The 26,107-nt window shown below is 37.9% G+C and overlaps 1 protein-coding gene across 1 annotated transcript in view; it reads left to right on the top strand.

Annotated features, from left to right (window-relative positions):
* The window catches only part of LOC114042596 (cytochrome P450 2C18-like), a 36,559-nt gene extending 11,176 nt beyond the window's left edge, over nucleotides 1-25,383 (top strand). The window contains exons 6-11 of the mRNA XM_027861276.1: nucleotides 2,892-3,052; nucleotides 3,372-3,548; nucleotides 12,796-12,937; nucleotides 16,411-16,598; nucleotides 19,814-19,955; nucleotides 24,396-25,383. Of these exons, the coding sequence (XP_027717077.1) occupies nucleotides 2,892-3,052; nucleotides 3,372-3,548; nucleotides 12,796-12,937; nucleotides 16,411-16,598; nucleotides 19,814-19,955; nucleotides 24,396-24,580 (995 nt within the window). The 3' untranslated portion in view covers nucleotides 24,581-25,383. The remainder of the gene's footprint in view (nucleotides 1-2,891; nucleotides 3,053-3,371; nucleotides 3,549-12,795; nucleotides 12,938-16,410; nucleotides 16,599-19,813; nucleotides 19,956-24,395) is intronic.
* Nucleotides 25,384-26,107: the final 724 nt, after the last annotated feature.

Below are 26,107 nucleotides of genomic sequence, written 5' to 3'. Positions count from 1 at the left end.
ATAAAGGTAGAGATGAAATGCTTGTCAAATTTACAGATGATCTGCATCCAGAAGGGACAGCTAATTTGTTGGATAACAGAAGGATGTCATCATCACCTCTGGATTCCCCTAAGTTCTTAAGATAGTGGTTTTTTGTTTTTTGTTTTAGTCTGTTTTTCTTTGTTTCTTAAAAATTATTTAGTATTTTATTTTCCCCAGTTACATGTGAAAACAATTTTTAGCATTCGTTTTTAAAACTTTGAGTTCCAAATTCTCTCCTCTCCACCACCCTTCATTGAGAAGGTAAGCAACTCGATATAGGTTATACATGTGAAGTCATGCAAAACATATCTAAATAGATATGTTGTAGAAGATAACATAGGCCAAAAAAAACCCTCAAGAAAAATAAAGTAAAAAAGTATGCTTCATTCTGAATTCAGACACCATCAGTTCTTTCTCTGGGAATTAACAGCATTTTTCATCATAATTTTTTTCAGAGTTGTCTTGGATCATTGTACTCCTGAATATAGCTAGGTTATTCACAGCTGATCATCTTACAATATTGCTGTTACTTTGCACCCAGGACATTTCGCTTCATATCAGCCCATGCAAGATTTTCCAGGTTTTTTCCGAGGGCATCGTGATCATTATTTTTTTTTTATTATAATACAATGATATTCTATCATAATAACATAATAACCACAACTTGTTCAGCCATTTCCCAATTGATGGGCATCCCCTCAATTTCTAATTCTTTGCCCCTAGAAAAGAACTGCTATAAATATTTTTGTACATATAATTTCTTTTCCTTTTTTTTAATCTCTTTTGGGATACAGACCTACTAGTGGTATTGCTGGGTCAAAGGGTTTGCATGGTTTTATAGACGTTTGGGCATAGTTCCAAATTGCTCTACAGAATAGTTGAATCAGTTCACTACTCCACCAACAATGAATTAATGTCTCATTTTTCCCACATCCCCTCCAACATTTGTCATTAACCTTTTCTGTCCTATAAGCCAATCTAATACGTATGAGGTAGTACCTTAGAATTGTTTTAATTTGCATTTCTCTAATGCTTTGATTACCTTATCTGAAAACTGATCATATCTTTTGATCATTTATCAATTGGGGAATGGCTTATTTTTATAAATTTAACTCAGTTCTCTATATGTTTGAGAAATGAGACCTTTATCAGAGAAACTTACTTCACAATTTTTTTTCACAATCACTACCGCTAACTGTATTTCCCTCCATCCTATTCCTCTCCCCTCCCAGTTTGTTCCATTCTCTCTCTCCTTTCACCTGTCCCTCCTCATAGTGTTTTTAGGTATTTAGTGAGTACTTGTTATCAGGGTATTGTGGGGGGCAGGTGGGTTTGAAAGTAGGTACTAAGTCTACTGCCCTTTCTACATGAAACCTTTTCTGATTCCCCTTACTTCTACTGCCCTCCCTCTGAGATGGTCTCTTTATACAATTTCTTGCTACATAGTAGTTTGCACGCTCTGAGCTCCTTGAGAATAGGGACTATCCATTGCCCTCTTCATGTCTTTGGTGCTAGATCAGTGCCTAACACATAATAGTTGTCTAATCAATGGTTATTGACTGACCATTTGATTTGAATGAATTAAAAGTCTACTGCAATAGTTCAGGAGAGAGGTAATAAGAGCCTGCTCCCAAGTGGTGCCAATGTCAGAGGAGAGAAGGGGTGTATGTAAGAGATGGTGGGAAGGTAAAATTGACAGACCTTTGCAACATATTAGATTTGGGGAGTGTGAGAGGGTAAGGAGTTGAGGATAATGCTCAAGTTGTGAGACTAGGTCATTGGGAGAATAGTAGTCCCCTTAATAGTAATAAGGAAGCTAGCAAGAGGAGAGGGTTTGGGGGGTGGTATGTAAGAGAGACAATGAAGAAATAGTAACACTTAGAAATGGAGTAGATGTGGGGAGTGAGGGTGAGAGAAGAGTGATAGAGGTGTTGAGCATTGGTAACTCTGTGAATGGTAATCCCATTCATAGAAATGAGCAAGTCTCAATGTGAAGACTGGTTTGTAGAGGAGATGATGGAAATAGATTTTTTTTAAAAAAGAGCTTGAACCTCATAGATAGGGGAGAAAGGCAGAGGCCACTCAGTGGGCTGAACCCACTACTTATTTGCAGGAGAGCTTTGACTTGTTCCATTTCCTATCTGGATTGGTTCGCCCTCTTTAAGCAAAATGGTCATTCCTCTCCTCTCTCCTTCCTGAAGACTCACAATATTAATTCTGAACCCAACTGACTTAGCTCACTATTGATTAGAACTTCCAAGCTCAAGAAACTTGCCAGTTTCAGATTTCCCAGTATCTGGGATTGCAGGTGTGGGCTGCCACACTTAGGGGGAACAGATTTTGATGAGGCAAGTAGTGTGGTGCAGTAGAAAGAACATTGACTTTGGAGTCTGTACTTTGGACTTTGCTAGTCAGACTTTGCCAGTCAGAGCACAGAATTTGGAGTTGAATTTCACCTCTTTCACCAGTTGTGGGACCGTGTTCCTTAGCTATAAAATGGGGATTTGATATTTGCACTGAGTTGTAAGAAACAAATCAGATAAAGGCTATACCACCACCACCACCACCACCACCACCACCACTACTAATATGGACTATTACTACTCCTGCTATTGGTGTTGCTGCTGCTGCTACTACTCCAACTACAAAGACCACTATTATGACTATGATTACTACCACTAAAGCAAAGCGTTTGACTATAACCTAAACAGTACCATGTAAGTGTCAACTTGTAAGCTTGCTAGAGCTGTTCGGGGGGACAGTAGGAGAGTCAGGTGCCACTGCCATTTGAGGTAGGCAAATCTCACCTTGTGTTGTCAGTGATATCTAATTTAAAATGCATGTCTCTCTTTCCCCCTCTCATTCTTTAGGACAACCCTATGATCCCAGATTCATCCTGGAGTGTGCTCCCTGCAATGTCATCTGCTCTGTCATTTTCCAGAAACGTTTTGAATATGATGATCAGAAATTTCTACATTTAGTGGAGCTTTTACAAGAAAACAACAAAATCTTGAACTCCCCATGGATACAGGTGAGGCCAGTGTTTTCTCCTCCTCGGGCTCAAGACATTTTTCTTTATTTGATAGAAATGACTACCAGAAACTAGGCTAGGATTCATCATGCACCCTATTGGGAGGTAAAGCAGTGGAATTCTGGAATGTGTCCATACCTGCTTCCTCCTGGAAAGGAACCACTGAATGGAGACAGAGCAGAGGATTTGTCCTATAATTGCCCTGTTAACCACTGCTTACTATTCAGGCTTCTCTTACGAGTACAATCTGAATCTTAGAGTGAAGAATTATCATTTGTATCCATTAAAAAAGAGATATGTAATTTTTTTCTTTTCTTAGGTCTACAATTTTATACCATCTCTAGTACATTATCTCCCAGGATCTCACAGGAAATTCCTTAATAACTGGAAAAAACTGCAGACTTTTATCTGGGAGAGAGTGAAGAAACACCAGGAGACCCTGGACCCCAACGATCCTTGGGACTTTATTGACTACTTCCTGATGAAAATGGAGCAGGTACGATGAGAGAAGCAGGTTGGCAGCTCACTTTTCATGGATTATTTGGATCCTGTATTGGGACACATTCTCAGTGACACATGCATTAGTGAATGTAGTAGATCTGAGAAAGCAGGGGAAAGCAGGCAACTTTTTGGACATAGTTTCAAATTGCTTTCCAGAGTGGACAGACCAATTTACAGCACCTGCTTACATAGGCCTTAAGTACTGAGACATATAGGAATACAGTGACTCTTAAAGTGACACTGTTATTTCCTTTCACTTGGAGAAGAAACCACAGGAAGACATAAGGCACATCTGGACAAAGAGTGAATCCAGAGATGACGCATGGTATCTTGTAGGAGGAGTTCCAGCTGCTGATTAGAGAAAAATGTAGTAGAAAGGAGTGGGACATTAGAGACTATGTCTGTGCAATTGGAGAAGGGCATCAGGCATTCTAAGGGAACTCTGTCTGCTATGCTTTACTTGCTTTTGGCAGTCACGTGGGATAGTGTAAGGCATTAGTCACTACTGACTTTTTTTCTCTCTCTCCAATGATAAAATTCATTTAAGCAAAGATACATAATTGGAATAAGTGTGTATGTATGGAAGTGGTCATGGGAACTTCCCAGCAACTGGCTGATGAAGAGTTTCCAGCATGTCTCTATTTCCATAGAAACCCATATAGCTGAGACCCTGATAGGGCAGCTTATGCGAAGTGTGGGGTCTTGTCACTTGTGGGAAGCCATTAAAGACCTAAGTCTTTTATTTCTTGTCCCCAAAGCTAAGCCTGAACACTGGATGTAACTAGAGTCATTAGTAGGTTTGGCTGCATTTCTTAGGTTGTGTGGATGATTCTGGAGGGCTTATATGTGCCCATTAAATTCTAAGAAGAATGAATTATATAACAGGGTCACCCAGTATATAATTCCAAGAGTATTTTCATTCATACTTCCTCTACCCATATCTTCATATATGCTTCCTCCACTCACATTCTCTACCCTAAGTGCAAGACTTATCACCTTTTTCCCAGCCTGTTTAATTTTTCCAGTTTCCAAAGCATTTTATTTATTTAATTTTATCCTTACAACAACCTTGTGAGGTAGGTGTTATTCTTACCCTCATATTATTGTTATTTGTCTACTTAATTTTAATTTTATTTTATAAAATTCAATTTAATTTTATTTTTGTGTCTGAATTTTCTTCTTCCTACTCCCTTTCTCCCTCATTGAAAAAGCAAGGAAACAAACAGTCACGAAGAAGTATAGCAAAGCAAAAAAAAATTCCCATCTTGGCCACGTCCAAAACAAGAACAAAAACAAAAAGATAGGCCTCAGTCTATGCTCCGAGGAGGAAGAATGTTAAAGAATAATGGCATAAAGTTGGGGGAAACAGATTTAAGGGTGGATGCCAATGTTTTGTTGAACTGGCTAATCATAGAGTTAGTACTGTAAAAGGAAGAAAATGAGGCCAGCACAGGGTGGTGGACAAAGAAAACAGAGAAGAATTGAGTGACTGGAAGATATAGTGAGGATGAACAATAGATTCAGCAGGAGGGAGGAAAGGACGGGAAATTTTGAGCAGAGAGTAGAATTTCAAGTCCAAGATTACAGAGAATGAAAAGTTTGGTGCACCTGCTTTCAAAGTTGTTTGTCTTTATGGTATTGTTGTTTACTGTATAAATTATTCTCTTGCTTCTGCACATTTCACTGCATAAGTTCATAGAAGTCTTCCCAGGTTTCTCTGAAACCATTCTTATTTCTTATGGTAAAATAAGAATTATATTGCATTCTTATTCCATCATTCGTTCATTCATTGCCAAGTTGATGGACACCCCTAGTTTCCGATTCTTTGCCAATACAAAAAGAGCTACTATAAATATTGATGAACATTGGAGGGCTTGAAATATGATATTCCACAAGGCAAAGGAGCTTGGATTACAACCAAGGATCAACTATCCAGTGAAACTGAGCATAATTTTTCAGGGTAGGAGATGGACATTAAATGAAATAGGGGACTTCCAAACCTTCCTGATGAAAAGACAAGAGCTCAAAAGAAAATTTGATCTTCAAATACCAGACTCAAGAGAGGCATAAAAAGGTAAAACAGGAAAGGGAAAAACCCTACTTGTTATTCAATAAGGACAAATTGTTTACATCCCTACCAGATGACACTTGTAACTCTTGAGAACTGTATCTTTATTATGACATTTAGCAAGGGTATAAATAGACAGAGAGCATGGGTATAAATTGACTTTGATGTGATGATAAAAAATCTAATTAAGTGGTGAAAAGAGATTGTATTAGGAGAAGAGGAAAGGAGGAGGCAGAAAAGCATAAATTACATCACACGAAGAGGCACAAAGACCTATTACAGTAGAGGGAAAGAAGTGTCCATTAACTGGGCAAGAAGAAGTAGAGGGAGATGAGCATTGTTTGAACCTTACTCTCATCAGATTTGGCTCAAAGAGAGAATAACATTATCAGTTAGGTGTAGAAATCTGGCTTACCCTATAGGAAGTAGGAAGGGAAGGGGGAAAGAAGAGGGAGGGGGTAGATAGAAGAGAGGTAAGAAATAGTAAGGGAAAAGGGAAGCAAAGGCAGGGGGCAGTTAGAAGGCAGGGCAATTTGAGGGAGACAATGGTCAAAAGCAAAACTCTAGTGAGGAGGGAATGGAAGAAAAGGGAGAGAAAAGCATAAATGGAGGAAAATAAGATGGAGAGAAAGACACAGATGGTAATCATAATGTGAATGTGAATGAGATGAACTCTCTTATAAAACCAAAGCAGATAGCAGAGTGGGTTAAAAACCACAACCCTACAATATGTTGTTTACAAGAAACACATTAGAAGCAGAGGGATACAGAGTAAAGGTAAAAGGCTCGAGTAGAATATATTATGCTTCAACTAAAGTAAAAAAAAACCATGAGTAGCAATCCTGATCTCAGACAAAGCAAAAGCAAAAATAGATCTAATTAAAAGAGATAAGGAAGGAAACTACATCCTACTAAAAGGTACCATAGACAATGAAGTAATATCATTAGTAAATATATATGAATCAAGTGGTATAGCATCTAAATTCTTAGAGGAGAAGTTAAGGGAATTACAGGAAGAAATAGACAACAACACTATGCTAGTGGGGGACCTCAACCTCCCCTTCTCAGGACTAGATAAATCTAACCACAAAACAAACAAGAAAGAGGTTAAGGAGATGAATAGAATTTTATAAAAGTGAGATATAGATGACCTCTGTAGAAAATTTAATGGGGATAGAAAGGAATATACCTTTTTCTTGGTGGTACATGGCACCTACACAAAAATTGACCATGTACTAGGGCATAAAAACCTCATAATCCAATGCAGAAAGGCAGAAATATTAAATGCATCATTTTCAGATTATGATGCAATAAAAATTACAAGTAATGAAGAGTCATGGAAAGATAGACTAAAAATTAATTTGAAACTAAATAATCTAATCCTAAAGAATGAGTGGATCAAACAACAAGTCATAGAAATAATCAATAAATTCATACAAGAGAACATTCCAAAACTTATGGGATACAGTGAAAGTGGTTCTTAGGGGAAGTTTTATATTTCTCAATGCTTACCTGAATAAAATAGAGAAAGAGGAGATCAATGTATTGGGCATGAACTAAAAAAGCTAGAAAAAGAACAAATCTAAAATCCCCAATTAAATACTAAAATGGAAATTTGGAAAACCAAAGGAGAGATTAATAAAATTGAAACTAAGGAAAGTATTGAACTAATAAATAAAACTAAGAGCTGGTTTTATGAAAAAACAACAACAAGAAAATATATAAATCTTTGGTTAATTTGATTAAAAAAAAAGAAAGATGAAAACCAAATTACCAGTATCAAAAATGAAAAGGGTGAATATACCACTAATTAAGAGGAAACTAAAATAGTAATTAGGAGCTATTTTGCCTAACCATATGCCAATAAATTTTACAATCTTAGTTAGATGGATTTATAATAATATAAATTGCTCAGAATAATGGAAGAGGAAATAAAATACTTTAATAACCTTATTTCAGAAAAAGAAATTGAACAAGTCATCAATGAAATCCCTAAGAAAGAAATCTCCAGTGCCGAATGGATTTATAAGTGAATTATATAAAACATTTAAAGAATAATTAATTCCAATACTATATAAACTATTTGAGAAAATAGGCAAAGAAGAAGTCCTACCAAATTCTTTTTATAATACAAATATGGTGCTGATACCTGAACTGGGAAGAGTCAAAACAGAGAAAGAAAATTATAGACCAATTTCCCTAGTGAATATAGATGCAACAATTTTAAATAAAATACCAGCAAAGAGATTATAGCAACTTATCTTGAGGATAATACGCTATGACCAGGTAGGATTTACACTAGGAATGCAGGGCTGGTTCTTAAGAAAACTATCAGCATAATTGACCATATGAACAACAAAATTTACAGAAATCATATGATTATCTCAATAGATGAAGAAAAAGCTTTTGACAAAATACAAACCCATTCCTATTAAAAACACTAGAGAGCACAGGAATAAATAGAGTCTTCCTTAAAATGATAAGTAGCACCTATTTAAAACCATCAGCAAGCATTATATGTAATGGGGATAAGCTACAAGCTTTTCCAATAAGATCGGGGGTGAAAAAAGGATGTCCATTATCACCACTGTTATTTAATATTGTACTAGAACTGTTAGCTTTAGCAATAAAAGAAGAAAAATAAATTGAAGGAATTAGAATAGGCAAATAGGAAACAAAGTTATCACTCTTTGCAGATGATGTGACAGAATACTTAGAGAATCCTAGAGAATCATGTAAAAAATTACTTGAAAGAATAAAACTTTAGCAAAGTTGCATGATATAAAATAAACCTACATAAATCATTGGCATTTCTATATATTACTAACAAAGCCCAACTGTAGACATTATAAAATATTTTGGAGTCTACCTACCAAAACAAACCCAGGAACTATATGAACACAATTACAAAATGCTTTTCACACAAATAAAGTCAGATCTAAATAATTGGAAAAATAGCGGTTGTTCATGGATAGGCTGAGCTAATATAATGAAAGTGACACTTTTACCTAAATTAATTTACTTATTCAGCACCATACCAATCAAACTACCAAAAATTATTTCATAGAATCAGAAAAAAAACCAATAAAAATATATCTAGACAAACAAAAAGTCCAGAATATCAAGGGCACTAATGAAAAGAAATGCAAGGGAAGGTGACCTAGCTGTACGAGATCTTAAATTGTATTATAAAGCAGCAATCATTAAAACTACTTGGTACTGGCTAAGAAATAGAGTGGTGGATCAATGGAGTAGGTTAGGTATGCAAGACACAACAGTCAATGACTATATTAATCTACTATTTGATAAATCCAAAGATTCCAGTGTCTGGGATAAGAAATCACTGTTTAACAAAAACTGCTGAGAAAACTGGAAAAATATATGGCAGAAACTGAGCATAGACCAACATCTTACACCCTATACCAAGATAAAGTCAAAATGGGTACAGGATTTAGATACAAAGACTGATATTATAAGCAAACTAGAAGAGCAAGGAATAGTTTACCTTTCAGATCTATGGAGAAGGGAAGAATTTATGACCGACCAAGAGATAGAGAATGTTATGAAATGCAAAATGGATAATTTTGATCACATTAAATTGAAAAATTTTTGCACAAACAAAACCAACACATCCAAGATTAGGAGGAAATCAGAAAACTGGGAAAGAATTTTTACAACCAGTGTCTGTGATAAGGGCCTCTTTTCCAAAATATATAAAGAACTGAGTCAAATTTATAAGAATACAAGTCATTCCCCAATTGATAAATGGTCAAAGGATATGAACAGGCAGTTTTCTGAGGAAGAAATCAAAGCTATATATAGTCATATGTAAAAATGCTCTAAATAACTATTGATTAGAGAAATGCAAATTAAAACAACTCTGGCATACCATATCACACCTGTCAGATTGGCTAACATGACAAAACAGGAAAATTAGAAATGTTGGAGAAGATATGGCAAAACTGGAACACTAGTGCATTGTTGGTGGAGTTGTGAAATGATCCAACCATTTTGGAGAGCAATTTGGAACTATGCCCAAAGGGCTATAAAAATGTGCATAACCCTTTAACCCATCAATAGCACTTCTAGGGCTATAGCCCAAAGAGATCATACAAATGGGAAAAGGACCCACATGTACAAAAATATTTATAGCAGTGCTTTTTGTTGTGGCAAAGAATTGGAAATTGAGAGGATACCCATCAATTGGGGAATGACTGAACAAGTTGTGGTATATGAATGTAATGGAATACTATTGTGTTATAAGAAATAATGAACAGGCTGACTTCAGAAAAACCTGGAAAGACTTGTATGGTCTGATGCTGAGTGAAGTGAGAAGAACCAATAGAATGTTGTACACAATAACAGCCATGTTGTGTGATGACTATTATGATAAACTTAACCCTTCCCAATAATACAAGGATCTAAGACATCTCCAAAGGCCTCATGATGGAAAATGCTATCCACATCCAAAGAAAGAACTATGGAGTTTGAATGCAGATTGAAGCATACTATTTGCTATTTTTTTCTTCTGTTGAGTTTTGTTTCCTTTTTCTGGTGGTTCCTGCTATTGGTTCTAATTCTTACTTATAACATCACTAATGTGAAAATATGTTTAATAGGAATGTATATATATATACACATATGTATATATGTATATATATGTGTGTATATATATATATACATATGTATATATATATAGCCTATATCAGATTGTGCACCATCTTGGGGAGGGTGGTGGGGAGGAAGTGGGAGAAAAATTTTAAGCTCAAAAGCATATGGAAGTGATTGTTGATAAATCAAAATAAATTAATAAAAAATTAAAAAAAGAAGATATGGGAAAATTGGAACACTAGTGCATTGTTGGTGGAGTTGTGAACTGATCCAACCATTCTGGAAAGTAATTTGGAACTATGCCCAAAGGGCTATAAAATGGCACATACCCTTTGACCCAGCAATACCATTTCTAGATCTGTATCCTGAAGAGATCATAAAAATGGGAAAAGGACCTACATGTACAAAAATTTTTATAGCAACTCATTTTGTGGTGCCCAAGAAATGGAAATTGAGAGGATGCCCATCAATTGAGGAAAGGCTTAATAAGTTGCGGTATATGAATGTAATGGAGTACTATTGTGCTGTAAGAAATGATGAGCAGGCAGACTTCAGAAAAACCTGGAACGACTTATATGAACTGTTGCTGAGTGAAGTGAGCAGAACCAGAACATTGTAAACAGTAACAGCAACATTGTGTGATGATTAACTTTCATAGACTTGACTCTTTTCAGTAATGCAAGGATCTAAGACAGCTCCAAAAGACACATAATGGAAAATGCTGTCCACATTCAGAGAAAGAACCACGGAGTCTGAATGTGGATTGAAGCATACTATTTGCTCTCTTTTGTTGTTCTTTTGTTTCGTTTTGTTTCTTCTTTTTCATAGTTCCTCCCATTGATTCTAATTCTTCTTTACAACACAATTAATGTAAAAATGTGTTTAATATGAATGTATATGTAAAGCTATAACAGATTGCATGCCATCTTGGAGAGTTGGGGAGGTGAGAATGGAAGAGAAAATTTAAAACTCAAAAGCTTATGGAAGTTAATGATAAAACTAAAAATAAATAAATAAATTAAAAAAACATAAATGACATCATAAGTAAAAAAATATGTCTTTGAATATATGGCCCATTTTCCTCTTTTTTCTGACTTTTTGAGGCGTCTCCTGGTTGGTCTTCCCATCTCCAGGCTTTTCTGATCAACTGACTTTATAATATAACACTGCTTGTTTAGCCTCCCTATAACACCACTCATACCACAATTATACATGTAAAAAGAAATCATTTTAGGTCCTTGAAAAGAGAAAAAGAAATACAAAACCCCTACCTTATTAATTTAGGGTTTTTTTTAACCTAACCCCTACCTTCCATATTCAACCTTACCTCTTGCTACTCCCCCAAATGAATCTTCCAGTCCAGTTTCTCAGAATTCACTATGCCATTTCTATCCCTTAACAAATATTTCCCATCTTTCAAGGTCCAACTTAAATCCTTCTTCCTGAATTATGCCTTCCTAGAGATACATACACGTTGACCTCTTTGTTCTTTGAATTCCTTCTATAACATAATCTGGCACATAATCCCAGAAGGATGGTTTCATGAGTGGAAGTCACATATATAATTATTTTATGAATGGAAGTCTATTTATCTTACAGGATTATAACCACTTTGATAGTAGGGAGAATTTCATCTCTTTTTTTCTTCTGTCCTGAACCTAACAAAGTAAGTACTTGTTGAATTAAAATGGGTTCTATAGCACCTACCTCCTATTTCCATATTCTCATCTTCAGTCTTTGGCATATTTATGCTTTATTTCAATTCTGGTCTTAAATAAATCATTTCCCTTCATATTAACATCTCAGGAAACAAGAGAAATAGGACTATTTTAAAGAGACTACCTTATATGGTAGAAAAGGTAGTGAACATGGGAATCAGCAAAAGCTGGGTTTGAACTCGGTCCAGCACTCACTATCTGTGAGACATTTGGGAATTTCCTTAGCCTTTATTAAAAGAGAGTGGTAAGGTTCCACCTAAAAGTCATAATTTTTTTGGGGGGGGGGCTAGGCAATGGGGTTAAGTGACTTGCCCAGGGTCACACAGCTGGTAAGTGTTACGGGTTTGAGGCTGGATTTGAACTCAGGTCCTCCTGAATCCAGGGCTGGTGGTCTATCCACTGCGCCACCTAGCTGCCCCTAAAAGTCATAATTTTTATGAGGACTAAATGAAATAATGTATGTAGAAGGGCTTTGTACAAATCATTATATGTTATTTTTTCTTTACTTTTTTTTTGAGGCAATGGGGATTAAGTGACTTGCCCAGGGTCACATAGCTAGTAAACGTCTGAAGCAGATTTGAACTCAAGTCCTCTTGATTCCAGGGCTGGTGCTCTATCCACTGTGCCACTTAGCTGTGCCTGTTCTTTATTTTTCATTCTGATTTACTAAGTTAATAAATCCTGTTTATTTCACAAAACTCTTCCAAAATTTTTTCAAGGGGCATGGAATATCTGCATTGGATACATTTTACATCTATTTCCAACTTCTTTCTTCATTTTTGGTTCATATGTGAACCTAATCCAATTAAGTTATTTATAAATTAACTATATAATATTATCCTTAGGAAAAACAAAACCAAGAGACTGCATTTACCATGGAAAACTTGGCCCAAACGGTATCTGACCTATTTATTGCGGGATCAGAGACAACCAGCATCACTCTGAGATATGGACTTCTGCTTCTGCTAAAACATCCTGAAATAGCAGGTATACTGATCCATAAAAATGATAATGAAACTCAGAAGGAAAGTCAGCAAGAGAGGGACTTGTGGCTCTGTTGAGACTCACCTTGGAAAAATTTCTGTTGCTGTTTTCACGTTTTTAACATTAGCTCTCACATATCCAAATTTGCTCCCTTCTTCCATGGGTATTGCAGGGAGAGCACTACATGAACTTAAAAAAAAAAATCACCATGCAACTGTACAATGTTTTTAGTAGTATTATTATTATCTTAAAATATTTTGTTAAAATATTTGGCATGTAGATGACCCTGGGACCTCAAAGTTATGAGGAAGAGTGCAAGCTCCAGAAAGTCTGATTGAGCTGGGAAGGCTTTTGAGTACAGATCCAGTGACAGACCATGTTTCTGTTGCTTGAGTACCATTCTGGCTATGTTTGGAGAGGTTCTCAGAATTGGAAGGTGGGTTACCTTGGAGTCAGAAAGCCCTGGGTTCAAATCCCATCTCACTTATTAGCTATATAATCCTGAGCAAGTTATCCTTTCTTGGCCTCATTTCCTCAACTGTAAAATGAAGGGATTGGGCTAGATGACCTCTCAGGTGCCTTTTAGGATTGAATCTGTGATCCTGTGACTTTTTTGTTGCTGTTGTTCACAGGAACTCATGAAAGTGTCTACTAATATGTGGAGTAGCTATGGTCCTATATTTATGGAGAGACCACATTAATGATAGAAGGTTCTCACAACGGTGAAATCACAGATCTTTTGAAGTCTTTGGAATAATACCCTAAATTCAGTTGAGGAAGGGTCTAAAAGCTACATACCTTCCTGTAGGACAGAGATACTTAACCCTTTATGTGTGTGTTGGTGAATTCCTTTGGCAGTCTGGTGAAGCCTTTTCTCAGAATAAAGTTTTTAGATGCATCAAACAAAATATGTAACATTACTAAAGAAACCAATTATATTAAAATAAAGATGAAAAATGTTTTCCCACTGTGAAATCTAACCACAGTCCCCTTGGGATGGACCCCAGGCTAAGAATCCCTGCTTTAGGAAGACTTTACTTTCTACCTTATGTTCACAATAACAGCGGTCAGTATTTGAAAGCATCTTTGATTTGGTTTGTGGAGGTATTCCCTTTATCAATGCAGAATTCAGCTTACACATCTTAGTAGGCAGTTTCATGAGTTGCTGTGGCTTTAAAAAATCATCTCTAATAGTCTACATTTTAGTGATGGCATTTTAAAAATCTGGATAGACTGTTCTGCAGAGTCTGGATCTATAGTCTGTTGACAGGTTTATGTTCAAAGCCAGAACTACAAGGTTTGGCTGTTTTTGTCCCTTTGCTGACATCCTGGGGATAATGACTCTTCTCTTCTTCACATTTAACCACAAACCCCTCTCTAATGCTAGTTGCCTGCGCTGCCATCCTACTAGGGTCCGACAGTCACCAAACCCCTTTCTGGGAAGGGGGTGGTGCATGCTTTCCCATCTATGTTAAGTGGCCTGCTCACCAACATGCTGTCTGGTCTGAGAATCCATGCTATGCAGCATGTCTAGAATCAGCTGGCAGCCACCCATGATAAACTTGTCCTTAGCCCTCCCTATTCCCTATCGACCTCTGCCCTCTCTTTCCACTATACTTTGTGGCACCTTCCTTTATTATCTCAGTGGAAAGATCACTGGCTTTAGAGTAAAGAGACTTGTATTTGAATTCCAGCTCTGCTACCTGTGTGAACCTTAGGAAGTCATCTCACCTCTGTGAGCCTCAGCTTCCTCATCTGTATGCTGAGGGGTATTAGATTGGATGACCACTAAAGTCCCTGACAGCTCAATGTTGGTTATCTTTTTTTTCTTGCTTTTTGGTGAGGCAATTGGGGTTAAGTGACTTGCCCAGGGTCACGCAGCTAGTAAGGGTCAAGTGTCTGAGGTCAGATTTGAACTCAGGTCCTCCTGACTCCAAGGCCGGAGCTCTATCCACTGCACCACCTAACTGTCCCTCAATTTTGGTTATCTTAATCCTCCTCTATCTCTTCTTGTCAAATTCCTTCCATCTTCTGAGTAGCTTTTTTCTGAAGACACCACATCTCTTGGTACTCTTTCTAAGACCATCTGCTCCTTTCTCTCTCTCCACTATTACCTCCTCGCTGCCTAGTACACTTGACACATAGGACCAGTAGGAAGAGTTGATCTACTCCATGTTTTATACTATTTCTTTTTTTCTGAATTTGATTTCTTTTTATGTTATGTTGAGTTTTGATGGTACTGATGAAGAATGCACCTAAATATTCATTTGGACATCTGGTCAGTCCTGTGAGATCAATGAGGCAGATGTCGGCTCCATTTTACAGATGAGGAGCTTGAGATCTCAAAGAATAACTTTCCAAATGTCTAGTTAATGGTAGGATTGAGACTAGAACTCAGTTTTTGCAACTGTAGGAAAAGTCAGTCTTCTCCCTATATTACTTCCCCTCAAAGAGAAGAATAATAAATGACCAATGACAGCAACATATATGACACCAATATATTAATGACACCAATATATTAAAAGTATAACGAACTTGAAATGTCTGCTTGTCCACTTTGAAAACAATTGCCAAAAGTAAGAATTGCTTTAATATGTTGATGATACTTTATAATATAGTCGCCACAGCAAACAGCTATGTACATGCTAGATAAATACAGTATAACTGCAGCCAATCTCAAAGGGGAGACATAAGAAGTTGGGGTAGGGGATACGGGAATATGGAAACTGTCTCTTGCATAAGATGGGAGTTGTGCCAAATCTTGAAGGAAGTCGGGAGATCCAGGAGCAGGCTTCAGGAGGGAGAGCACTCCAAGCATAGAGGACTGACAGTGAAAAAGTATGAAGTCAAGAGAGAGAGAGAATTGTGTTCAAGGAACAGCATGAAGACTAGTATCTCTGGATTATAGAGGATCTGTGAGGGAGTTAGGTTTAAGAAGACTAGAAAAGGAGGAAGGGGTCAGTTTGTTAAAGACTTTGAATGAAAAGTTAGGATTTTATATTCATAACATTCATAAAGAATGTCTATGTCTTGTGTTGAATAATTAGTGAGGCAAGGAGGCCCATTTAGCCAAGGAATTCCAGGTCCATTCTTAACTTGGGTTTCATTCCTCATAGCAAATGTATCCTGTCCTACCAGTAGGCAGAACTGGCAAATCTGGATTCCCTGCTGTTCCCACACACTATGAAGATGTATAACTTGAACCCATCCAATTTGATATCTGTGTGTAATCCTACCAAAAGCCCTTGTCTTGCTTTTGTAGAAAGACCTGTGCTCTGAGGGCATGTGACTTACATGAATTAGGACCCGGGGACTCTCAGCTTCCCCAAGAGACTAAATGTAACTGTATTTTCTAGTAAAGAGAGGATTGAATGTGTTTTTCTTGAGGTAGCTCTGAATGACTGACCAGAAAAATTTGGGAAATGTGTTTTTCCTTCTTCCTCACTTTTAACATGATTTTTATTCCTATGTTAAAGATAAAATACGTGAAGAAATTGACCATGTGATTGGCCAAAATCGAAGTCCTTGCATGAAGGACAGAAGAAGTATGCCATACACTGATGCTGTGGTACATGAGATACAGAGACACCTTGATTTAATCCCCTCCAACCTGCCCCATGCAGCAAAACAAGACACTCAGTTCAGACAATATGCCATCCCCAAGGTCAGTGTTCCTTTGATCTATGCTACCTCTTAGTAAATTATAGAATCCTTGAATCTTGGAGATAAAAGGGAACTCAGAGGCTCTGTAGTCCAACCCCTTCTCCTGACAACTGATTATAGATATTCACTTACAGTATATATCCTACCTAGCTAGGCAGCCCATTCCATTTTTTAACATGTAAAATCAGCAGAAAATTATTCCATTTATACATTTGAAATCTGCTTTTTTGTAACTTCAAATCATTGGTTCTATTTCTACTCTCCAAGGGCAAGATTTCATTTTGTTTCTTACAAAATAATATACATTGTCAATACTTACTACTGGCACAGAGTCCAAGAGTTAATGTAGATTTTGACATATGGGAATTTATAAAGCCTGAAAGTCAGGGCTAGAGCTATGAATTCTTTTTCTTTTCTTAGGTTTTTTAAAAAAAATCAGTCAATTAACATTTATTAAGTGTTTACTATGTGTCAAGCATTGTGTTTAGGATACAAAGAAAGCCAAGTATTTATTTTATTTTATTTGTTTCAGCAAATAATATGTTTTCTCTTCCTCCCACCTTTCCCTTATTCTCAGTGAAAAAAAACAGAAAAACAAAATCCTTGTAATATATATGCATAATTGCAGTGTTGCCTGTCTCCAGAAAGGTAATGTCTTAGTCTTTGCCCTCAATCCACCATCTCTGTATCAGGAAGTGGGTAGCCTGCTTCATCATGGGTCCTTTGGAATCATGGTTGCTCATTGTAATGATCAGCATTCTTAAGTCTTTCAAAGTTATTTGTCTTTACAATATTGTTGTTATTATATAAAGTCTTCTCTTGTCTCTGTGCACTTCATTCTGTATCAGTTCATATATGTCTTCCAAGGTTTCTCTGAAGCTATTCCCTTCATCATTTCTTAGAGTCTCGTTGTATTCCATCACATTCACACACCAAAATTTATTCAACCATTCACCAATAGATAAGCAGTCCCTTAGTTTCCAGTTCTTTGCTACCACAAGAAGAGCTTTCATAAATATTTGGTACAAATGAGTCCTTTTCTCCTTTCTCTGTTTTTTTGGGGGTGGGGTGGGAGGAGGGAGGAGGATAAGAGGTTGCTATGTCAAAGGATATATACAGTTTTGTGACTGTGGGCATAGTTTCAAACTGCTTTCCTGAATGGCTACAGCACATCACAGTTTCACTAACATTGTATCAATGTGCCTGATTTCCCACAGCCCCTCCAACATTTGTTTTTTTCCTTGTCAGTCAGTTTTACTTATCTGATGATCTAATGTAGAATCTTAGAATTTTTTTTTTACTTCAGATTTCCCTAATTATTAGTGCTTTGAAATATTTTAAAATATGGCCATTACTAACTTGGATTTCTTCTTTTGAAAACTGCCTGTTCAAATCCTTTGTCTATATATAAATTGAACAATCTTTATTTTTCTATATGTCTGTTTCCTAAAATACAGTGGACTTGATTCTCCCTGACTTTGAACTTGGGAATACTCTTGATAGCTATATCTTCTCCTAGGCATGGAAACAAACAACTTCTTTCTTCCCTTCCCTCATTTATGCTTGTGCCTTGCTGGCCTGGAGTATTTCATGACAATTCCCTTTAGCTACATTGTAGCATGGTGGCAATCAATGGTGTAGTTGTTTCAAAATGCCATTGCGGAGTCAGTTTGTGCAAAATTTTTCTAGATCGGACTGGGTTTGTTTATTTGGGTAGCCAAAATATTAGAATCTCCATCCAATTGCCCAGCTAGCACACTAAACAAAGATAACATGAAGTCTTACATTTGTGTTTAAAAAATTTAGGTTCACAAGTTTAGGATGAGAGAGGCATGGCTGCATAATAATGTGTCCAAAAAATGATTTGAGAGTTTTAGGGGGCTACACTAAATCAGCTGCATAATGTGAAAGCTAAAAGTATTACGATGTATGTATCTAGATATATCAGAACATACGTATGCATGTAAATACATACGTATAGGTCTATATATACACTAGCATATATGCATGCATATGTGTATGTATGTATATATGCATGTATATGGGACTGGACCTGCGATTTTATTGATATGAGGAGCTCCCATAGAGGAACTTCAGTGCAGATTGGTATGCAGTTTTGCTCTTGGAGAGTTTCCTGGGACAATGAAGAGCTAGGAGACTTTGCAGGATTGCACAAACAAAATAAATGTGCCAGAGAGGGACTTGAACCTAGTTCTTCTTGGTTCTGAGCCCTCTTTAAGAGAAGCATAATGTCCAGGTTAGGAAAGTGATGGTCCCTCCAAACTCTGCCCTTGTCAGATTTCATCTGCGGTCATTTTGTTCAGTTCAAACTGCCGCATTCCAGATGGAACACTGATGTGTGATGGAAGCTGTCCAGTGGAATTCAACCAGGAAGGTTCAGGGCCTTGAGATCCTGCTGCATAAAGATCATTTGAAGGAACTTGGGATGTTAACTCAGAGAAGGGAAGATTTAACATCAGCCTTCAAGTTTTTGAAGGGTTATCATGTGGAGGAATGATTAGATTTATGCCACTTGGTCCCAGAAAACAGAATTAGGAGAAATGAATAAAGTTGCAAAGAAGTAAGTTGAGATTTTTAACAATTAGAGCTATCCGAAAGAGAATGGGTTACCTTGGGGAGTACTAAGTTCTCCCTCAATGGAAGTCTTCATTAAAAAGGTGGGTAATGCCCTGTTAGATACATTGTAGCTGGTATTCTTCTTATCTTGATAACTAAAGGGAGGCAATGCCAGAAGTCTCCTGAACATCTGCTACAATTCCAAAAAGTGGGAGCTTCAGTTTCAGTAATCCGCTTAATGCTTGGTGGCAGCTCCCACTTAACTTGTTCTGTGCCCTCCTCTCAGTTCCTGCACCCCTGTATTGTCAACAGCATTGCTCCCCAGTGCACAGCCGTCTGACCTTAACATCAAAGACACTTGCGAACGCACAGATCAGAGAGAAGCTGAGGAAGACTGATTTAAGGGCAGAGAGGAAGCATGGTCTGATGCAAAGAACTAGGGCAGGACTAGAAGCCAGAAGACCTCAATTCTAGCGCTAACTCCATCACTAGCTTGCTAGCGGGTATTTAATAGTGTTGGTCCTTTGTTTCTATGTTGATAAAATGAGGGGGTTTGGTCCAAGTACAAGGTCACTTCCAGATCAAATCTTCTAGGATTATTACTATATCATTGAAATTTTCTGTGTTTTTTCTTTCTAGGGCACTATCATATTTACATCATTGACCTCTGTTTTGTATGATGAGAAAGTGTTCCCCAATGCACAGCAGTTTGATCCAGGTCACTTCCTGGATGAAAGTGGCAACTTTAAGAAGAGCAACTATTTCATGCCTTTTTCAATAGGTAAGATAAGTCTCCCTAAATCTGTACACCAAAGATGATTAGAGATCTTTGAGGACTGAGGTTCTAATCCCAGATCTGTGACTTCACAGAATCACAGAATTTCAGAGTTGGAAGGGTCTGAAAAAGAATCCCTTCTTCAGCATATTATAAAAGTGGTCAACCAGATTTCACTTAAGGACATTCAGTGATAGGAAGCCGACCACTTTATGAGACAGCCCGTTCCACTTTGAGAAAGCTAAAACTGATAGAGAGGTGATATAACATTCACCCCAAATCTACCTTTTGGCAACTTCTCAACTTAAATTCTGTGAATTGCTTTTAATTCTGTAGTTTGAGAACAGGTAGGACTAGTTTAATTCCTCTTCCATGTGATGGCCATTTTAACACCTGAAGACAACTGTCGTGTGTCTTCGCTTGGCTCTGCCACCTCCCAATTCTCTCTTTTCCAGGATAAACACTCTCAGTTCCTTTAACACATTTTTAAGATTTTAAAATTTGGGGACATTGTTTTATATATTTTAAACACTTTTATATATTTTGTTTTTAATTTATGGGATAAAACAAGCATTTCCATAACATAGTATAGTTTTAAAAAAAAAAAAGATTGCACATGAAATTGCAAATCTATTATGTATAAATTGCAATTCCTTTTAAAGTTATCATGTAAATTTCTTTTTTTCCTTTCTTCCCTTTTTTTCCTACCCCCTCCCAGAGATGGCTACCATTGGACACAAATATGTATATATATATATGTAAAATCATTCTATGTATATTTCTGTTCATCAGTTCTTTCTCTGAATGCATATAGTGTCTTCTCTGAATCATATTAAAAGGGTGGAGAGAATTTTTTATCTTTCCAATACTGCTTAAGCAATGAGACTTGATATAATGCCTAGATGACTGGAATTTTGAATAATTCCCTTTTTTGCATGTTTATTTCCCCCATCCCCCCAAGAAAAGTGGTATGAAAACAGTCGATAACTGTAGTCTGCCTCCAGACTCACCACTAATACCCCTGGACTAGCAAAAGCTGTTCTCTGAGGTATCCTCAGCCAAGACCTAGACAGCCCAAATCCTTGCACCTAAGAGCTTTAGGAATAGTAGTGGCCCCTAAAACACCAAGCTGGTTTCCACACAAGCCCCTGTAACCATCACTGAGGGGAGAAATCATCATTGAGAAGAGGCTTATCACCAGTAACAACCGCTTACCAAGTGCCACCAACAGACAGATGAGCACAAGAACCCTGGGAATCTCAGTGACTCCAATACCTAGACCACCGAACCTTCTAGCCAAGTCCTCACAGCCATCATCTAGAGACGCAGCTCCTATGGAGAAGGGGCCAGCCCTCCCTACCAATGACCAGCCAACTGCCACATAAAGGGCAGACAAGACACCCTCACTGAAGCAACATGGTACCCTGAGAGAAAGACAGGAGGCAGCATATGCCAGGCAAATGAAACCATTACCACCACCTTGACCACCAACTCTCCTCAGACCCCTGATGAGGAGAGCCCAGGACTCTAAACTCAAGAGCCTTTAGAATAGTAATATTTCCTGCCCAATGCCCCTATCCATCATCATGGGGAGCATCCCCTGTGTAGATGCAGCCTGGTAAGTCCTCCTGCAGGAGCTACAGTCACAGCTCCTGAAGCCCTAGAAAAGAAAGTTCTTATCCCCAAAGTCCTTTTCACTATCAAAGGATTCAGTATCAAAAATGGATATGATTTCATCCATGAAAGTGACATTAAAGAAGAAATGTGCTTTGCCACTGCCCCCTAAGAACTGCAGCACCTTTCCATCTGACTTGCAGCTGAGACTTTCCCTATGTGTTGTCTCCCCCCATTAGAATATGAACTCCTTGAGAGCAATGACTATCTTGCTTTTCTATTTGTATCCCAGGGACTTAGCACAGGGCTTTGCACATGATAAGTACTCATTCATTTGTTCCTTGGGTACAATTTTCTAACTATTTGTGGCAGCAAGAATCAACTTTATATATCATTACTTACATAGATGGCCCCTTCAAAAGATCAAAGAAATTTAGTTCTGCCCCACAAGTCAAGTAAATGAAGTCATTAAAATAAAGAAATGGGTGATATTATCTCAATGACCTGTTACTCCAATGCCAGTATGGATCAATCATCTGAAGCCCTACTTTAGAGTTTTACAGTATCAGAAATTTGATCCCTGACTAGGACAAGTATGTCCAACAGTTAATCCCAAGATTCCTCACTGTCTAAGGCCATACTTACACAAAGGCCATACTTACACTCTTTAAACTTTCACCACTAATCTGGGGAAACTTATGTAAATGAATAATAACACTGATAAATCAAGTTAACAATATCAGTGTTGGAGGTTGTCAGGCAGCTGCAGTGTGTCTGCCCAGTGCTCTCCATGGCAGTGCCTTGCCCATCTGGGGTGAGGCTGACAAGGGGGGTAAGGATGAATGGTTAGTGGCAGGTGGCTGGATTGGCACTAAGCAGGAAGTAGGGAGCATGTCCTGGAACTATGTTGCCTGTCCAGAATAGTAACTGAGTAAATGACTGACTTAATGACCAAGCATATATCATACACCGATTATGTGCCAAGCACTGTGTTATGCACTGAGGATATACGTGTGAGAGCAAAAATAGTTCAGATAGTTCCTGACCTCAAGAATCTTGCATTCTAGTGGGGCAAACAACACACAGTAGGGTGGTGGTCAGAATGTTGGTCCAGCAATCTACAGGAAAGGTAAATGGGGTCATGGGGTAATAATATACTAGAGCACACACTAAAGATGAATTTTCCCCCAACCTGGAGTTTAACCATAGACTCCTTGGAGTAGACCTCGATATGAGAACCTCTGCTTTACAAAGACTTTATTTCCTGCCTGATGTTTTTCAATCACAACAGTTGTACTTCAACATTTCAAAGCATCTTTGATTTCATATGTGGAAGTATTCCCTTTACCGACATAGAGTCCAGCTCTTATACGTCGTAGTAGACAGTTTCATGAGTTGCTGTGGCCAAAACAATTCATATCTAGTAGTCTACATTTTAGTGAAGAACTTTTTTGAACTTGGATAGGCTGATCTTCAGACTAAATCTACAGTCTTTTTCCTGGCTTATAAACTAAGGGCCATAACTACATGGTGTGGCTGCATCTTTGCTCAGTAGCTGGCATCCTGGGGAGGATGATTTTTCCTCTATGGATGTCAAACTCTTCCTTTCTTTTTCACACACCCTCCAGCCCCTATCTAGTGCTAATTGCTTGGGCTGCCATCCTACCAGGGTACTGCAGTCACTAAACCCCTTTATTGGAAAGGAGGGTGCATGCCTCCCAACTATGCTAACTAGACTGCCCACCAACATGCTACCTGGTCTGAGAACCCATGCTATTCAGGATGTCTAGATACACTGGCAGCCAACCATGACAAACTTGCCCTTTGCCCTCCCTATTCCCTATCCCCCTCTGTCCTCTCTTTCCACTATACTCTGTGGCACCTTCCTTTATTATTTCAGAGGAAAGTCAGCAGCCGTGAGCTTGAATTCCAGCTATGCTAGCCATGTGAGCTTAGGAAGTCATCTCATCTTTCTGGGCCTCAGTTTTCTCATTGAAGGATGTTAGACTAGATGACCACTAAAGTCACTGACAACTTGATATTGGTTATCTTAATCCTCTATCTCTTCTTCTCAAATTCCTTCCATCTTCTGTGTCTCACTGCAGCTTTCTCCTGAAGATAATACAACTCTTGGCACACTTTCCATGACTAGCTGTTTTCTTCTTCTTCTTCTTCTTCTTCTTCTTCTTCTTCTTCTTCTTCTTCTTCTTCTTCTTCTTCTGTCTTCTCTCTCTCTCTCTCCCCCTCCTTGCCTCCACAGTAGTTGAAGTTCCTCCAGGGTATTGACTCTGGTATAGTCAGTCAGCAAGACAGTTGATAAGGAAACTGTAGAGGAAGTGGCTAGAAAACAGACTTCCCAAATGGGAACTGAAAATCATTTGTTTGTTATTCCCCTCCACCATTGGCACTAATGGTAGCCATGACTTGGTCTTTGTGAGTTTGAGTGTGGATGAATTTGCAGTCTTTCTGGGCTTTGATAACCTTCCACAAAATTAAAATCCCAGCACTTGTTTTGCCCCTGGAGGACTGATTTAGAAAGAGGCAACTGAGAGGGACTCACATACTTACATATCTGGGCTTGGCCCTTCAAAAGAACCAAGAAATTCTTAGTTCTACCCTGTGGGTTAAGTGGAAAATGTAATCCCCAGACATTAGGGCCCATGGACTAAGGGAGAAAGATTACATGAGGTGCCCTAGAGCAGAGAGGACAGGCACGGTTATAGTTCTTGACCTAGTAGTAATGGGTGATGTTGAGGTAGCATAAACTAGTAGTAGTGGCCTGAATCAAGTAGGAATCTATGAATTTCATGTATTTGCATTTGCCTCTTTCAGGAAAACGGGTATGTGTTGGCGAGGGCCTGGCTCCGATGGAATTATTTCTGGTTTTTACCACCATCTTACAGAATTTCACCTTGAAGCCTCTCATTGACCCAAAAGATATTAATATCACCCCAATTGCCACTGGATTTGTCTGTGTACTTCCTCCTTATGAACTGTGTTTTCTACCTTCTCTGTGAAGTAGGTAAAAGACCATGTTTGGCTTCAGCTACTCTAGTCTTGTTTTATTATCCTGTAAACAATGGTAATTTTCTCTTGCCTGGCATTCAAGGCCCTCCATGTTTTGGTCTTATTCTCTTAATCTTTTTTTACCTAATTTCTGACTATTCCTTTTGTCTTTGGTCATACTAGATTACTTGCTATGACAGTCTTTCATGGGAGGGAAAGTCTAAAGGGAAAAAGCATCCATGAATACAACATCATCTCTCTTATTATAGTGGTGATTGTTCAATCTCCATGGGGTCCTAATCTGGAGGTGTATGACATTATTTTCACTTCTTATTTGGTCTACTTCTGGTACATAGAATAATCTCTAGTGCAATGAACTGGGTGAACTCCTTCCAATTTTTTTCTCTAGACAACCAGGTGCACTCATAAATTCCTAGATTACTCTGGAACGTGAGAGGACCACAATGAGAGGAGACATACACACATATATTATATGCATAATATGTTATGTACATATTGTCAGGAGATTTATGATTCTCATATTAATTGATATGATATCTGTAATGATTATACTAACTACCTAGATTTATCAAAACTCCCCTATTTCCCCTATTTCCCTATTTATGATTCTCATATTAATTGATATGATATCTGTAATGATTATACTAACTACCTAGATTTGTCAAAACTCCCCTATTTCCCAGGAGATTTGGGCTTTGAAGCCAGAGCTACAGCTGACACCTTGCAACAGAAAGTTGTTGTTGCTTGTCCTTCATTCTGGAAGAGGACTGTGGCATCAGGAAGGTGATGCCATGACTTGCAAGTGAATTGGATTTAAATGAGAGAGGACTGTACAAAGTCACCAGCCTCATTTTCTCCTCTGGAGCCATGTGGGTCCAGTGGCAAGATATAAATCAGGATGACTGGAGATGACCTCCATAGTAGAAAGTAATAAATCAAGAATCTTCTGACATGCTAATAATTCACAAATTCCTGAGCTTATAACTGCCAAGTGAACTGAATCAGAGACTGCTGCATTCCTATACCCACCACACTAGCTCTGGTTCTCTACCCCGCTGAATAATCACAAGGTTCAACGACCCTTAAAACTTGAGACAATCAACTTAAGGACTGTTCCCATGGGACTCAAGAACACCTGTATTGTCCTAAAATTTCCTGCACATGTGGCCCTGCTGTGGGAACTGTTTGCTTAAGACCTAGGAATGATTGTGTTGTGATCTACCCCTCCTTGTGGTTTTTTATGTATATAAGCTCTACACCTGCCCCAGCTTGAGAAGCCCCTCTTTTCAGAGGACCTTCAGTTTGCAAATCTGCCTTCCTAGCTCTGAAATTAATTAAACTCCTACTTGATTCCTGACACATCTGTCTCTAGCTTGCTTTGTTCGGCTACAGCCATTTATAGGTTAGAGATTAGTCCAGTCTGGACTACATTTAAAATTATTTTTATATACACACACATATATTTGCAGGCATGTATGTATATATATATACACACACACACATACATATATACATAC

Source organism: Vombatus ursinus, unplaced genomic scaffold (assembly GCF_900497805.2).
Source record: "Vombatus ursinus unplaced genomic scaffold, bare-nosed wombat genome assembly UNPS02014620.1, whole genome shotgun sequence".
NCBI classification, from domain to species: domain Eukaryota; kingdom Metazoa; phylum Chordata; class Mammalia; order Diprotodontia; family Vombatidae; genus Vombatus; species Vombatus ursinus.
Note: the sequence above shows the minus strand (reverse complement) of the source record. Positions and strands in the feature narration are given on the sequence as shown.